The sequence below is a fragment of the Ailuropoda melanoleuca genome, chromosome 15 (assembly GCF_002007445.2).
Source record: "Ailuropoda melanoleuca isolate Jingjing chromosome 15, ASM200744v2, whole genome shotgun sequence".
Taxonomy (NCBI): domain Eukaryota; kingdom Metazoa; phylum Chordata; class Mammalia; order Carnivora; family Ursidae; genus Ailuropoda; species Ailuropoda melanoleuca.
This window is the reverse complement of record NC_048232.1, coordinates 15,490,021-15,507,707: the sequence shown is the minus strand read 5'-3', so window position 1 is coordinate 15,507,707 and position 17,687 is coordinate 15,490,021. Positions and strand designations below refer to the sequence as shown.

At 35.0% G+C, this 17,687-nt stretch overlaps 1 protein-coding gene across 12 annotated transcripts in view; it reads left to right on the top strand.

Annotated features, from left to right (window-relative positions):
* TRDMT1 (tRNA aspartic acid methyltransferase 1) overlaps nt 1–17,687 on the top strand; it is an 84,198-nt gene that overhangs the window by 45,259 nt on the left and 21,252 nt on the right. For 11 of the 12 annotated variants that reach the window (XR_004620656.1, XR_002142551.2, XR_002142552.2 and 8 more), the window contains 5 exons: nt 10,978–11,054; nt 13,545–13,616; nt 14,228–14,293; nt 15,060–15,129; nt 16,707–16,790. Coding sequence is in view for 9 of the 12 variants with exons in the window: in XM_002918629.4 (XP_002918675.1) it covers nt 10,978–11,054; nt 13,545–13,616; nt 14,228–14,293; nt 15,060–15,129; nt 16,707–16,790 (369 nt within the window). In the remaining 3 variants the exon portion in view is untranslated. The remainder of the gene's footprint in view (nt 1–10,977; nt 11,055–13,544; nt 13,617–14,227; nt 14,294–15,059; nt 15,130–16,706; nt 16,791–17,687) is intronic. The other variant, XM_011224176.3, reaches the window with a different exon arrangement.

Here is a 17,687-nt window from a genome sequence, read left to right as displayed (position 1 = left end):
TTACATCTTTTGACATGATTATATCATTCCCCCCTTTTATTCTTTTAATATGATGATTATATCAATTTCTTTTTCTGAATATTAAGTCAGTATTGCATTCCTGGGATAAATCCTACTTGGTCATGATCTATTGTCTATTTTTTGTAATGCTGGTTTAAATTTGCTAGTATTTTGTTAAGCATTTTACATTTAGCTTCTTAGGTGTTTTGTAATTTCTCCTCACTGTTTTAATATGGTTTCAGTATTAGGGTTATACTAACCTTAAATTTTTTGGAAGAGTTTGACAAGCAAGTATTAGTTCATCTATAAATGTTTGATGGAATTTAGTTAATGAAGCCATCGGGGCCTGAAATTTTCTTTGTGGGAAGGTTTTAAACTATGACTTTATTTAATTGCTATAAGACTAGTGAGGCTTCCTTTTTTTTTTAAATTAGTTTTAAAAATTTGTGATCTTTGAAGAAATTATCTATTTTATCTAATTGACAAATGTATTGGCTTGATTTTTTTCATATTTCCTTACATCCTTTTTCTATATGTGACCTCTGTAGTGATATACCATAGGTCATTCCTGATGTTAGTAATTTGTAAAATGCTGGTGAACCTGGAAGTTTACCAATTTTATTGGTCTTTTCAAGTAAGTAGCTTTGGGTACAATTGATATTATCTATTGTCCATTTCTTTACTATTTCACTAATTTCTGCTCATCTTTATTATTTCTTTCCACTTACTTTGCATTTAATTTACATTTTTAAAATACTTCTTATAGTGGGACTTTAGATGACTGACTTGAGATTATTTTCCTTTTTTCATATAAACATTTAATGCTATAAATTTTCCTAAGTTTTGGCTACATTCCACAAATTTTCATATGTTGTGTTGATTTCGTGTAGTTCAAAATATTTTCCAGTTTCCCTTCTGATTTCTCCTTTGGCCCATGTGTTATCTATAAGTATGGCTTTAAATTTCCAAATATTCATGATATTTTCCAGATATCTTTCTGTTATTGATTTCTCATTTCTGTTTTATTTTGGTCATACTGTGTATGATTTCAGTTATTTTAAATTGTTGAGACTTGTGTTATGGCCCAGAATTCAATTTGTCTAGTGAATGTTCTATATGGTATTAAAAAGAATATATTCTTTTTTTGGGGGGGTGGAATGCTTTGTAAATGTCAGGTCAAGTTGGTTGATAATGTTGTTCAATTTTTCTGTATCCTTACTGATTTTTTCTATCAGTTGCTCAGAGAAGGGTGCTGTAATTTCTAACTACAGTTATGAATGTCTCTCTTTCTTCCTTCAGTGTTGTCAGTTTTTGCTGCGTTTTATCTTGAAGCTCTGTTATTGTTTACACTTTGATTTTTTTGATTGAGTGACCCCTTAATCATTATGAAATGTCCCTTTTTTTCAGAGTTTATTTAAATCCTAGTTAGTTAACATACAGTGCAATACCGGTGTCAGGAGTAGAATTCAGTGGTTCATCACAACACCCAGTGCTCATCATAAAAGTGACCTCCTCAATACCCATCACCCATCTAGCCCATTTCCTGCCCACCTCCCTCCATCAACCCTCAGTTTGTTCTCTGTCATTAAGAGTCTCTTATGGTTTGTTGTCCTCTCTCTCCTTTCCCCCCTCCCATATGTTCATCTGTTTTGTTTCTTAAATTCCACATATGAGTGAAATCATATGTTGTTTGTCTTTCTCTGACTGACTTATTTCGCTTAGTATAATACACTCTACCTCCATCCACATCATTGCAAAGAGCAAGATTTCATTCTTCTTGATGGCTGAGTAATATTCCTCTGTGTGTGTGTGTGTGTGTGTGTGTGTGTGTGTGAGAGAGAGAGAGAGAGAGATATCGTCTTTATCCATTCATCAGTTGTTGGGCACTTGGGTTCTTTCCACAGTTTGGCTGTTCTTGATAATGCTCCTTGAAATGTCCATTTTTAACCCCAGGAAGTATTTCTGGTTCTGAAGTCTACTTTCCTGATAATAATATAGCTAGTTAATGTTTACATGTGTATGTTTTTCTATCCTTTAAATTTTATCCTATTTGAATCTTTGTATTTAAATTAGATTTGCAGTAGACAGTGTATAGTTGGGTCTTGCTTTTTTATTCAGTCTCACAGCATCTACCTTTTAATTGGAGTGTTTGTACCATTTACATTTAAGCTTGTTATTAATATTTTTGGATTTAATTCTGCTACCTTGTTATTTGTTTTCTATTTTTCCAATCTGTTTTTTGCTTATTCCTCTTTTTCTGCCTTTTGATATATTAATATTTTATTATTCTCTACAAGTGGCTTATTAGGTGTACCTTATTATTTATATCTGTTTTATTTTCTTAGTGGTTACTCTAGGGTTTACAATATGCATCTTTAACTTATGGAAGCCCACTTTAAAGTGATGTTGTAGCACTTCTTGTATTAATTACAACAATATACATCCATCTTACTCTCCTGTATATTTTGCTATTTTTGTCATACATTTTACTGCTACATGTGTTAAACCCCCAAATATGTTGTTACTTTTTTTGGATTAGTGAAATATTTATTAAAGAGTGTTAAAAAGGACATGCAATATTTTATATTTATTTACATATCGTCTGTTTTTAACACCCTTCATTTTTTTTTAAATCAAAATTTGCATGTGATATAATTTTCTTTCTTGCTGAAACACATCCTTTAGCATTTCCTATCATGTACATTTGGCAGGGGACAAATTATGTCGGTTCTTTTTTATTTTTCTTCTTTTTCTTTAAGATTTTATTTATGCATCAGAGAGAGAGAGCACAACAGGGGGAGTGGCAGGCAGAGGAAGAAGCAGGCTCCCCACTGAGCAAGGAGCCTGAGGCAGGACTCAATCCCAAGTGATGTGCTGAGATCATGACCTGAGCCAAGGGCAGACACTTCACCAACTGAGCCACCCAAGCATCCCTGTGTCCGTTCTTTTTGAGTGAAAAAGTATTTTATTTTGTCTTTATTGTGAAATATAATTTTCATTGAATTCTTGGTTGCATTCATTTTTGAAAGATGTTTTCATAAGTTCATATTTTCTATGAATGAAAACATTTTTTTCAACACTTTCCATTGTTACCTGGTTTGCTGAATTTCTGATTTCTGATTCCTCTTAATGTATTATGTCTTTCTCTGGCTACAATTAAGATTTTGTCCTTATCACTTGTTTTCAGGAATTTTATTTTGATCTATTTTTGTATATTTTTCTTTCTGCTTGGGCCTTGTGCTTTTCTTTGTATAGTTTTCATCAAATTTGGGAAGGTTTCGGCCATTATTCAAATATTTTCTCTGTTCCCTATTTTCACTTTATCTCAAATTATACGTGTATTAGATCCCTTCATGTTGCTCTGCTGGTCACTGAGGGTATTCATTTTTACTCTCCTTTTCTCTGTGTGCTTCATTTTGGATGCACACTGTATTGTTATATCTTCAGGTTTTTTTTTTTTTTCTTCAGTGTGTAACTTTTTGCTTCAGATTTTTTTCATTTTTAGAAATTTCAATTAATTCTTTTTTTATGTCTTCAATTTGTCTCTTCATGTTTTTGTTTTCCCTCAGGTCTTTGAATAAATTGATATTAATAATGACTATTTTAAAATCTTTGCTAATTCCATCATCTCTCTCAGTGCTGGGTCTGTTTCTGTTGATGGATTTCCCCACCACCACCTCCCTGCCCCCACCCCCTTCCCAGTTATGGGGTTATGGGTCACATTCTCTTGTTTCTTAGCATTTTTGTAATTTTTTAATTAGGAGCCTGGCATTGCAAGTTTTACATTTTTGAGTTCTCTAGTTTGTTGTAGCCCTTTAAGGAATGTTGGATTTTGTTCTCCCAGGCAGTTAATTGCAAATCAGCTTGATTCAGGGTATATTTTTAAGCATTTTTAAAAATGGGTCTTAAGTAGCCTTACTGTAAGGATAGTCTAATCCCACTACTAAGATATGAACTTTCTTAGATCTCTATTAAATACCCCATGGGCACATAAAAGGATGCTCAACCTCACTAATCCTCAGGGAAATGCAAATGAAAACCACAATGAAATCACCTCACAGCTGTTAGAATGGCTCATGTCAAAAAGACAAGAAATAATAAGTGTTGGTGAGAATGTGGAGAAAAATGAGCCCTCATTGAATCACTGTGCTGTACACCTGAAACTAATATCACATTGTATGCCAACTCCACTTCAATAATACTAATGATAAAATACCCCAAGTACTCAACTAGATCTTCCTACTCTGGGTGACCTAGTTTTTTGGCCTACAGTTCCCCAGTCATTGTTCTTTTCCCAGAAGTTGTTCTTTGCCCTCCCTCATGGCATTTCACCGAATATATGCACAAGACACTCAAAGGGAATGCTATGCAGATTTCTGCATCTCTTTCTCTGTGTATCTTCCTTCTTTCTGGTACTCTGTCCTGTTTTAGTGCTAATTATATTTTGGTGTTAATTTTAATAGATGATAATAAATCAACTATTTACATATAAGAAGGCTTGGAAGAGGGAAGAATGGAGGTAGGTACTTCCAGCTCACATGAAAGGTCTGTAAGTTTGTCTGTAAGAAAAGAGTCTGCCTTCCTATGGCTTTCAGTTTCTCCTTTGGTATTCCTTTTAGCCTGATGTAGAAAGAGTGTTATCATGTCTAGGTCAAATATAGGAGCTATGCTGAGGGTCATGTTTTAAAAAGGGGTAGAAATTTAATGGAAAACTTAGGCCTAATGAGAGGCTCTAGGGATTTTAAGCTTTATAAAACAACATATATTGACCATTTGAACATTTACTACATGCAAGGTATTGAGCCCTTGGGGAGAACACAGATATGATGAAAATCTAGTCTTTGCCTTTAAGAATTTACCAATTAGTGCAGAAATTGGACTTGTAAACAGTTTTCTTTGGGATTTCTGATCGAATGTGGCAGAAAAAAAGATACTTCTATTCTAAAACTCTATTCCTTTTCCTAATAGAAATAAGAAAAGAAGGGAAAGGGGGATGGAAAACCATCATTAATGAAAATAGGATTTAGAGATAAGCCAAAACAAGAAAGAAAACTATGAAGAATAGTGTCCAGTGCAGTGGAAATGGGGCAGAACTGAATGAGGATGGCAAAATCACAGGCAAACCTCTACATATCTTGAACAGAATCAAGAAGGAGAGAACGGCAAGGGAGAAGACCAGATGCACCTGGCAGTTGTTTGTTCTGAGTCAGGAGAAGAGAGATTTGAAAAATCCAAATCACTGGGCTGAAAGTGCCGTTGCAACCTCGACAGATTTCCTGCTCGCCCTGAATGCAAGATCATGGATTCAGAACAGAGGCGTGCTGTTCGGTTAAAGGCTAGTGCAGGTCCTACCCAGAAACAGTGTGGCCACAAAGTTCCTATTTCACCTCATCTTCCAGGAAACTCCTCGATTCAAGTGGCCTCCATTAAAAAATAAATAATAATGAGAAAGGAACCAGTTTGAGGCTCTACTAATATTATACTTTTAAAATAAGGTACGAAATGTGAACAAAAAACAGAATATACAACAGAAAATTATGTGAAGAAGCAGAAGAAAATTTCAAACATACATGCCTCCATGAGCTTCAGGGATTAAATAAAACATGGCATCTTCAAAACAAGAACTCAAATAAATGTATACACCAGCTCAAAAAGCAATGGTAAGACAGTAATTGGACTGGAAAAGTATCAGGGGTCAGGGAAAATAGGGGAGAAAAATAAAGCCATTATAGAAATGAAAGTCACGTCAGGATAGCAAAAAGTAAAATGGACAGTGCTGCAAACCGAATCATGAAGGATAGAGGTTGAGAAAAAGAAAGCAAAATAAAACAGAAAAGAAATGCAGATCAAATGTTGCAGAATAAATGATAACTACTGAAGACAAAAATGATCTGCAATAAAAATAATTAGTACCTCTGGGGAAGACAATAAAATAAATGGAACAAAAATATTAACAGAAATAGAGGGAAGAAATTCCTAAAATAAAACCTACAACGATTCATAAACTGTAGTACTCGTGGGCCCTTATTGAAAAAATGACTCATTCACTTAATCTAACTAAGCAAGAGAAGAATCCAATTCGAGAACCTGGGAATAAAGTTACCATGTTCAGAAAGAAATTATGGTTAGAAAACTGGGTAAAAATGTGAATCTTTGCAGCGTGGAAATAATGTGATTGATGTAGGAGAAGAACGTGAGACTCAGAAAAATATGTCTACTTGAAAGATAAGTGAAGCTGTGGATTTTGGGCACATTATTTAATGTTACCGTTAGGAGCTTAGCTGAGCTGGGAAAGACAGAGTTGCTTATTCAAGCAGCCAGACAAAAATGAGAGTAAAGCCTTTATCACTTACTGTGGCGGTATAAGCACATCTGTAAAATAAGAAAACAGCAGGGCCCCTGCTCCATTTCCCCATGCCACAGCACACTGGGGGAGAGCGGGTGCGTCAGCACACGTGTGGGGGTCAGCTTACTGCCGGCGGAGTCCTGGCCTTGGGGGGAGTTGTAAGGGAGGAGGGCTGGGAAGGGAAGTGCTGAGTACCAGCCAGAATGGGGAGAGGTGTCTTCAGATTTCCACCACCTTCCCCCGTGAGGAGGCCCTGGCAGATCTGCATGCAGCGGCCCTCTGCCCAAGGCCTCCTATAAAGAGAACTTGACATGCAAACACATGAAGCGTGTGCTGGCTGAATCCTTGACCCCAACGGCCCGCAGAGACTCATGTGCGGACCGTGTTCCAATTCTGGAGTGGGAAGGGCAGCTTCCCTCAAGGTCGGCAAGATGAAGCCTTTGTAACTGCCCAGAGTCAGGCCTGAAAAATCACAGAGAGGGTTTTAACCAGGAGCAAGACTCCTCGGGTATAAAATAACTAGTAAAATAAAACTAAAGTCTGTAATTCATCTAGGTAGAAAATGAGGAATTACTAGTCACTACTATATAAACTTCACGTGAGCAGAAACCTTGTCTGTTGGTTCATTGTTGTCACAGACTCAGCACAATGCCTGGCATATAGTAGATACCCTGAAATGTTGGTGCATCACTTTCTGAACATGGTTGAATGAACAACATGTTGTGGCTAAAAAAATGGACAAATATCAGGCAAATGATGACAAAGGATAATAGTTTCAAACTAGGTATTAGTTAGAATGGATTTCAAGGCAAGAGCATTTAGGTATCACAGAAAGTTACTTTATAATGATGATTAATACAGTCCTCAAGAAAGATCTGATTGTTGTATTTATGCACAAGATAACATCAGAGTTCATACAACAGGAAATGGTAGGAAATATCCACTCAGTTTATATTGGGTACCTACTATGAGCCACAAAATAGGAAAATCATTATCTTATGAATATAAACTCGGTAATTCTAAGTAAAATATGACCAAATAATCAGAAGCACATCAAAAGAACAATGTAGCATAACTAAAATGGATTTTGTTTGGGGAAGTATAATAACAATTTAGTACTTAGGAATTCTGTTACTGTTATTCAACACGCTAATAATTGGGAAGAGCAAAACTATGTATTGGAAAATATTTGACAAAATGCAGGGTTTTCCAATTGGTTTTAATCTTTCAGTACAATTAGGATAAATGCATTCTACTACAGAAGTATATGTTGTTTACTGGCTTTGTGTGTAGTGTATGTGTGTTTATATTTCTGTTTAAACGCAAACATGCACGTGTATCTCCAAATCCAGTAGCATGCTACGTGGTAAAACCTTAAAAGCATTCTCACTAAAACAAGGATGTCTACCTTTGGCACTGTTATTTATTTATTTTTATTTTTAATGATTTTTTATTATATTCTGTTAGTCACTATACAGTACATCCCCGGATTCCGATGTAAAGTTCGATGCTTCATTAGTTGCGTATAACACCCAGTGCACCATGCAATACGTGCCCTCCTTACTACCCATCACCGGTCTATCCCATTCCCCCACCCTCCTCCCCTCTGAAGTCTTCAGTTTGTTTCTCATAGTCCATAGTCTCTCATGTTTCATTCCCCCTTCTGATTACCCCCCCTTTCTTTATCCCTTTCTTCCCCTACCGATCATCCTAGTTCTTATGTTCCATAGATGAGAGAAATCATATGATAATTGTCTTTCTCTGCTTGACTTATTTCACTTAGCATTATCTCCTCCAGTGCCGTCCATGTTGCAGCAAATGTTGAGAATTCGTTCTTTCTGATAGCTGAGTAATATTCCATTGTATATATGGACCACAACTTCTTAATCCAGTCATCTGTTGAAGGGCATCTCGGCTCCTTCCACGATTTAGCTATTGTGGACAATGCTGCTATGAACATTGGGGTGCATATGGCCCTTCTCTTCACTACGTCTGTATCTTTGGGGTAAACACCCAGTTGGCGCTGTTATTTAATGTTGTTGTGGATTGTTAGGTAATGTACTCATGCAGGAGAAATAGCATATAAGTATTAAGGAGGTTTCTAAAGAATAATGGTGTAGGCCTGGAAAACAAAAAAGGTACTGTCCTAAAAATAGTATGAGGAACAATTAGTGCATTTAAGAAGGAGGCTGTTTACAAAAATATGATAACCAATAGCTTACTATATATACAAACAAAGACGTGTTAGAAAATATAGTAGAAGAAAGTTTCTATTTATAGTACCTACAAGAAACTTACAAACACTGAGAAATAAGGAACAAGAAATCTGCATGACCCAGGGGGGGAATAAAAGATATTTGAAAAAAAAATTGGAAGTATGACTGAATATTGTACAAATTTCAGTTCTCTTTAGATTAAGTAAAATTTACTGAAATTGTCAAAAGTTGTTTTCTAACCTACGAAGTTTTTCCTAAAGTTTAAATGACAATTAACTCTGAGCATAGTCAGGAGACTTTCTGCAAAAAGAAATAATAGAGCTAGTAGGAGGACCAATAAAACTGCTCATCAGCATGTGATTAACAGTGCTGCCACACTGAGCTGACCTAATGTTCTCTGAAAGCAAAGGTGTTCTTATGACTTCTATGGGTGGATTATAGAAAAAGAATAATTTCCTTTAGGTTTCAAATATCAACTTATTAAAGTTAATTTGAGTATCTCCATCACTACTTTCTTGAATTTCAACACATTTATGTTCGAATCCTAGGTTAAATAAAGTCGTGAATGGTTTGACTGATTATTTCTTGTATAACTGCACTATCATTTGATTTTTTTTAGAAGATCACTATTTTGAAGAATCCTTTAAAATTGTAATTTTTTATGCCAGTCTGTATTGGAGGCAGTAACTCTGCTTACTTCTTTCAGATTCTAGACATACAATGCTCCTGATGTAAAAGATTATTTCATTTTTACTTTTGTTTTAGAAATATAGCTTTAATCAACCCGTATTCAGTTAGGAAATCAGTAAGTTGCTTATCACAGTCGCCCTGTGCTGACAGTCTCTCTAACTCGAGTGTGATATGCTCTCCGATCGCACTGCTCTGCCTGGTGTTTCCTGACAGACTGGTCAGTGCGTGGTTTGCACATTGTGTCCCCGAGATCCCAGGGATTCAGAGGTACTGTAGGAACTTTTCAATATTTAATTTTGTTTTTATGTTACATATACACCTTAAACTACTTCAGAGCCTGTGATTTAAAAATGATAGGCACATACATTCAACTTTTAATACAATAGAGAGAACTGATGTGCTCCCCAGGTTAATTCACTCTTTACAGAACTCGGAATAAAGCTTGTTCTGCCTTATTCATGTCCTTGAACTTCTTGGAAATGTGTCATAATTAGGAAAGTTGTGATTCTAGTCTGGTTGCTTCTTTCTGGCTAAGCGTATACACTAAGAGTGCTTAATGAGAATTGGAAAACCTATGACTTGTTTCTGTGTACAGCAGACCCCTTATCCACGTGGGAATATATTCCAGGACCCCCAATGGATGCCTGAACCCTCAGATAGTACCGAACCCTGTATATATACCATATTTATTCCTATACATACATACCTATGATTAACGTAATTTATAAATTAGGCACAGTAAGAGATTAACAACAATAACTAATGATAAAATAGAACAATTATAACTATACTTTAATAAAAGTTTTGTGATTGCAGTCTCTCTCTCTCTCAAAATATCACATTGTACTCACCCTTCTTCTTGTGATAGTGAGAGGTGACAAGAGGCCTACATGAGGAGATGAAGTGAGGTGAATGACATAGGCATTGTGACGTTAGAGTTAGACTACTAATGACCTGACCATAAGTCAGAAGGAGAATCATCTTTTCTGGACCCTGATTGACTGAAACTGGAAAGTGAAACCACAGACAAGGGAGGGACCATTGTACTGTATTTATTTTCTGATACATAAAATAGAAGCAAAATAGCATATTTTTCGACTGCTCAACCCAATAAAGGTTATATTGATTAATCTTATCTGTTACCTTTTGAAGTTTTTTGACTACACACAACTGTAAAACAGTATAATAATTGTGGATATCTGAAAATGGGACCTTTTTTCACGTGGTGATATTTTAACAGAGATCTACATGGAAGGGATGGTGACTAGTCAGTATATCACATTTCCTAAATAATAAATATTATTGATGGAGAGGTGTTAAAAATTTTCATTGACCCTATGCTAAAAATTCATTAATTATAAAATGTTCTCTATGTTTGACTCCAGAAAACACAGCAGTGTTAGACTTGAGATGTCAAGAGGCATGAAACACTTAGGATTCAGGGAGTTAGCATTCCAGCTGTGCTTCAGCCAACTCTGAGTCTTGGGGGAAGTCACTTAGGTTTCAGAGCTTTGATTTACTTCTCCAACTTCCTTCATAAGATTGCCTTGGAAAGTTAGTTTAACTGAAGTTAATTTGAAAAATGTTAAGTGTTATATAAACTTCTGAGTATCATAAAACTATTAAGGGTTATAATTTCTGATATATTCAGCTATAATTAGCATTTTCCTTCTTCTCTATTGTGTGCATCTTTTTATATTTTTCCCCCCAATGTTCGTTCCTTAGGGCATTACACTAGAAGAGTTTGACAAATTGTCGTTCAATACGATTTTAATGAGCCCTCCCTGTCAGCCATTCACCAGGTATGTATTTAAATATTTCTCTGTTGAGGAAGAGTACTTTCGAGAGATTCATTAAATCAAATTATACCATAGGTTCAAGCATGGACACTTCGAAGACTGTTAGCTGCATTTTCATAATTTTGACAATTTTCATAAATAATTCCTTTTATGTATTCATATTTATAATTCAGCATTAATTATAAAGGAAATAGCAATTACTACCAAATGAGCAAAGCAGTTTGGTCGATAGAAGGTATGTAGAGACTGTATGGGACCTCTTTTATACCTACCTACGATACAGTATTTATTTCTGACCTAAGTTACCTTAAATTAATTAAACTAATGAGTATTCAGAAATATCTTTCTAACTGATTAATAAAGTAACTTTTCATAATATTCAATTCCCAGATTACTTAATTGTAAAATTTAAAAGCCAATCAAGACTGCATTTGTGAATTTTATGTTTCTCAGAATTTAAATGTACATTGAGTAATTCTGACTTTATATAGCTATTTTGCAATTCATTTTTTTTTATTATGTAGTATTTATTTGGCTGTGTGTTTCAGGGAATTAGATCTTAGATGAAATCTTGACTAACCCATCTTCATTTAGATATTTTTAATTTTAAATAATAGTAACTAGGGTGCCTAGGTGGTGCAGTTGTTAAGCGTCTGCCTTCGGCTCAGGGCGTGATCCCAGCGTTCTGGGATCGAGCCCCACATCAGGCTTCTCTGCTAGGAACCTGCTTTTTCCTCTCCTACTCCCCCTACTTGTGTTCCCTCTCTCACTGGCTGTCTCTCTCTGTCAAATAAATAAATAAAATCTTTAAAAAAAATAAATAATAACAATCCTCCATCTTACATGGAGTATGCCATTTAATTTAACAAGCCTATGGGATATTATCATCATCTTATAGGTGAGAATCTGAGGCATAGAAAGATTAAGTAACTTTTTTTAGGCCATACAATTAGAAAATGTCAGAGCCAGTATTTATCAGTTATTTTATATATTCCTACTTAAATGTATAAGATGATTTTAAGTGAGATAGCACATGTAATAACTATTCTAATTTAAATGAATATTCTCGTGCTTTATTTCCATCTTGTTTTACTTTATTTAAACAACTCTCTAGGAAATTAATTCCCCAAGGATTTATTGTGCACTTATAAGCCAGACATTGCTTTTGATACTATAGTTCCCATCCTCAAGGAGCTTATAGCTAAAGGGAATGACTGACAAATAATTATCATATAATGTAATATAAACTATATAATCAATGAATGCTGGAAGTGCTGTGAGAGCACAGAGGAGAAAATGGCTTGCTGCATGCCAGAAAACAGGAGTTCTTTGAGAGGCAATATCTGAACTGTGTCTGAAAGCAGACTGGGAATTTATCAGAGAAGGCAGAGAGCATTCCATGTAAAGATGCCTCCAAACATATGCAAGCAGATGGCCTGTTTAACTACAGTAAGTAGGAGGTACCGAACAGAATGCAGCCCCAGCACTGTATAGCCTCATCCATTACAGCACTGGGCCTCCTGTGTCTTCCCTACTACCAGCAGCCCAACTCCAGCTGCTGATGGCAGCTGTAACTGATTCTGTAATACTGTCATCATTGCAACGCTGAGAGGAAAGGGACACACTGAGAAGAACCCAAGATTTCTCAGGTATCTGTTCAACTCCACCCTAAGTGTCCATCTGAGCCTCAGAGCCACAGATGATTCTGGCCCTGCTGGAAGGTATGAGGGAACTGACACGTGATGTTAAGTAACTCATCTAAGGCAATGAAGCTAGTAAGTAAGCAAGTCTTAAACTCTGGTCCTGTTTCTACTACCCAGGCCCAATGCAAGTCTTCATTTCTGCTTGATTCTTGATCACGATGAATCTTACTTGTAAGATCTAATTGCTAGTCCAGATATTGCCTGTTTACATGTCCTGTTCTGACCTAGTTAGTCTAACCAAGTTGTAATTCCTGCTTGTAGAATCAAGCATTCAGGTTAAGCCTCTACTGTTTACATTGGACAAAATTACTTTAGTCTTACCTACTATGGTCTGCTTAGATGGTGATTACTTTTCAGTGCCATTACTCTATGTTGCCACCCTACCCAACCAGCTCATTCATCTGAACTTTTGTTGTCTCATCTGGGAAAGAGCAAAAGGTGTCATCAACCAGTTGTGTGTGTGTGTGTGTGTGTGTCTTTCCTAAACAAAGTGATTTTAAGAGGGTAATTAATTTTATTCTCTATTGACTCTTTGTTCTTCTTTGTTCTTCTTCCCTAATGTAAGTCATTTAGCATATTGTTTTATAGTAAGCGTATTTATTAAATAGGCAAGGCTTTTTTCATTTTAATTGAGTAAATGCATTTTGTTCTCTATAGCAACAAAGATGATCATATTGTTTGTGAACACCAACTAATTTCAGTTCTCTCAGTTTTGATGTTTTAAAAGTGATTTGGTATCTTTCTGTAAGGAAGATTCTTGGTGAATTTTATTTGTACCTTTATTCTTCAGAATTGGCCTGCAAGGTGATGTGACTGATCCGAGGACGAATAGCCTCTTATATATTCTAGATATTCTCCCAAGGTAAAAACTTTGATTTTTGTACAAGCTTACCTTAAATTTAAAACTTTGGATCTGGAAGAATGTGATATTTGTCATTGTATAGAGATTAGCAGCTTATACATGCAGCCTTCAGATACTGTGCATGTCATTTATCTTCTTCTGCCATGACTGGTAGAGTAACTGCAAATGTTTGCCAATTCTGTGGTTGCCACTATAGTGAGTGACAGGGAATTACATCTAATAGCTAAATTCTATTGCCTCTCCTTACAGTATTAATGCAAATGATTCTAATGTTAGTGAATGCTATTGTCCAAGGCCTGGAAATTTGTGTGAACCCTAGAAACTGCCATTCTATATAAATGGCAGCCCTTTCAGTTGTGCAGTTCAGAGCCTCTGTGTGAACCCATGTTTTCTGATAAAGTTCAGTGGAAATTAACATTTCAAATGTTAACTTTATTAGCTATGCCATTTTTATGGGGAAAATGAATAAAATATAAGTTGTCTCTATCCTCTATAATATCCTTTTATAAAAAGAGAGAGTTCAGAAAATTACCTCCCACAAGTGAGGATTTTCTTCTTACCTCTTAGTAATGACATGTTTAGAATTCCATTTGTTTTTGTTTTTGTTTTAGGTTACAAAAATTACCGAAATATATTCTTTTAGAAAATGTTAAAGGCTTTGAAGTATCTTCTGCAAGGTAAAAATGTATTTGCATTGTGTTCATCTCAGACTTGGTATATTGTAAGAGCCATTGTGAAATAAAATCTTAAAAATAAACCCCACATTCTGACATTTTACATATATTATATATTTTATTCATCAATAATGATTATGACTAAATATAAAGTTTCAAAAAGTTAGGTTCACCTGATTCTCTTCCATTTTGATATGTTTGAATTTTTGTAGAATGAGCACTCAATTTTAGCTGCTTGTATTGTTGCCTCTTTCTTTGGAAGTAGGGATGTTCTCAGTAAGAAATGTTCTGTTGATAGGCATTTTCTGTCCTGCAGTTAGGAGAAGCAAGCCCATCAGAGCCCTTTCAGATGGTAGCCCAGCCAGAAAGTATCCGTGTCCTTGAACTGGCTGCTGTCTGATTAGTGCTTGCCCATCTGATTTGCTACAGATAGAGTTCTATCCCAGTAGCAAATTTATCATCAGTGAACTAGTGATTCTAACTCTGGATAGAATGTAGCCCTGTTGGGATAAATTGTGTGGCAGCTTTATTTATTTATAATAGAAATCATCTCTATCTTTTTTTGAGAAATATAATTTCTCAGATACTGGACTTAATAATTAAGATCATTCACAATTTTTCGTACTAGGATCATTCACTTTCGAAACAACTTGGGTGGAGATACAGTTTTCACATAAAATGAAGTTTTATGTATAATTTTTTATATAAGAACCCTATTTCCAACTACAGGGTGAAAGCTTTTCTTTTTTCTCTTATTCTTTTTTTTCAGAGACCTGTTAATACAAACATTAGAAAATTGCGGTTTTCAGTACCAAGAATTTCTATTATCTCCAACCTCTGTAGGTACCACAGTTACCAACTTTTCTATAAATTTTCCTAAAGGGAATTTGACTCAATAAAAAGAATAGCTCTGTTTTGAATATTATACTTAAATCTTGAAATTGTTCAGGCATGGGCCTTACTTTATAAAGAATATTGTACAGGCATATAGATTTATTTATACATATTTTATGGAAAATATGTAGCTTGAAGAGAGTATATACATTTCTTTTTTTTTTTTTTTAAAGTTTTGATTTATTTAACAGAGAGAGAGAGCATAAGCAGGGGGGAGGGCAGGCAGAGGGAGAAGCAGGCTCTCTGCTGAGCAAGGAGCCTCACATGGGGCTGGGACGCTGGGATCATGACCTAAGCTGAACTCAGACACTTAGACTGTGTCACCCAGGGGTCCCAAGAATATAAGTTTCTTTTCACACAGAAAATAAAGGATAGTATATTTTGAAAATCTGTGACATTTGGTATTTCCTGATTTGGAAATGCTTCAAAATCATCCAAAATGGTAAACAAAATGAACATGTGATAGTTTTCTAATCAGTTTTTTTGGGACATACCATTAAAAATGCAAACACTGTGAAATCTTGCCATTTGCAATGACATGGATGGAGCTAGAGGGTATAATGCTAAGAAAAATAGGTCAGTTAGAGAAAGACAAATATCATATGATTTTACTAATATGTGGAATTTAAGAAAGAAAACAAATGAGCAAAGAAAAAAAAGAGAGAGACAAACCAAGAAACAGACTCTTAACTATAGAGAACAAACTGATGGTTACCAGGGGGGTGGGGGATGGGTTAAACAGGGGATGGGGATTAAGGAGTGTCCTTGTGATGAGCACGGGGTGTTGTATGTGACAGATAACTAAATTCTACACCTGAAACTAGTATAGCACTGTATGTTAACTATACTGGAATTAAAATTAAATTTAAACTAAATTAAAATGCAAACATTGCTTATATTTCATGAATATGAAATTGAAGTAAGTGGTTATATTTGGAAGATCTTTTATATTACAAGTATCACTATCTGCTTTTTCTTTTATCATTGTGTTTGTTAGCCTCTTATTATCTTTAGCCTATTATACAGTTATTTGCCCTGAAATTAAAAGAAAATCCATTTCAAAAATTAGATGTGCATGTACTATGGAAATTGGCATTATGTCTGATCTCATTAAGTTTATTTCATATTTATTGCTTTCTAACTTTTAAAATTTAGTGCATCCTCCTTTTTTAATAAAGTGAGGCAATAAATAGCCAGTAGTTATATTTGAGTTTTATTTTTTATGATCATTATTAATAATGAATGTGAGAATGTCTATATAACTTCTTATCTGGGAAATAGAAAATGAAAGTGACTCAAAGACATGACTCATCAGATTCAATCTCTGTTCATTCAAATGAAGGTACAGAGCACCAATTTAAAAGGTTTAAGAATTTGCTACACACTCTTCCACATATCAATAACAGAATTTTTTCTGGCAGAAACTAAATGGATACCTGTATGAGGTTTTTTGTTAGGTGCAATAGCTGATACTGATCTCTTTAATTTCCTTATAGTAACTAACTGCTCTGCTTTACTCCAGCTTGGCATTCCAAATTCAAGGCTACGATATTTTCTTATTGCAAAGCTTCAGTCAGAACCATTACCTTTTCAAGTCCCTGGTCAGGTATTATTATTATTATTATTATTATTATTATTATTATTAATCTACTGTAAGTATACCTCAGTCATCTAATTTATTTCAAGAACTACTTTGTGGAAGCTTCTATGTGTCCTACTGAGCCTATTATATAGACCATGACCTAGGTCTATTTCCTAGGGCTTTTTCCTTTCCTGGTACTGTTTTTATTGTTTTAAACAAGACAAAAAACTTTTCTTCCATTATTAGAAAAAAATATGTTGAAAGTTTAAAAAAACTATCATCAGTGCTGTTATCCTCCTTTTCCCCTATCATTTCCCTTTTGACCATTGACTATTTTGTATCTGTCATTTTACCCCCAGTAGAAGCCATTGATTGTTTTTGATAAAATTCAATTACACTGTCCTAACAATGGCTTAACACTATTTTAACACCCTGGTTGCATTTTCTTTGAAGTCAGTGCTCTTTAGCCTTAATTGACTAAAATATAGTGATTAGTACAGGCTAGGATAAAATGTTCAATTTCTATAGATAGGTTCTCTAATTACGCAAGTAGCTGTGCATCTTTCCATCAAAACTGTTGTGGAAAACAGACTTTTAGTGGTTCGGTGAAGTTCTCCTTAATAGTCACAGGTAAGAACTCAAAAGTCAAGTCCTACTAATAGGGGGTCAATCATGTCATTTGGATCCCCTGCCCTACAATACCAATACATCTCTTCTTCTATAGTGATCAATTCCAAAAATAATGTTATAAACTGTATTAACAAAGACATCAGCATTAAAAATTCCTGGAACTGATTTTCTTTTACAACATAGGACGTTATGGTTACATGTTTTGCAGAAACAAGGTTTTCCTATGGGATTCAACGAGTAGAAATAACCTTTCAGGGGAAAAAGTGCTTTCCCTTTTTTAATTACTAGTTT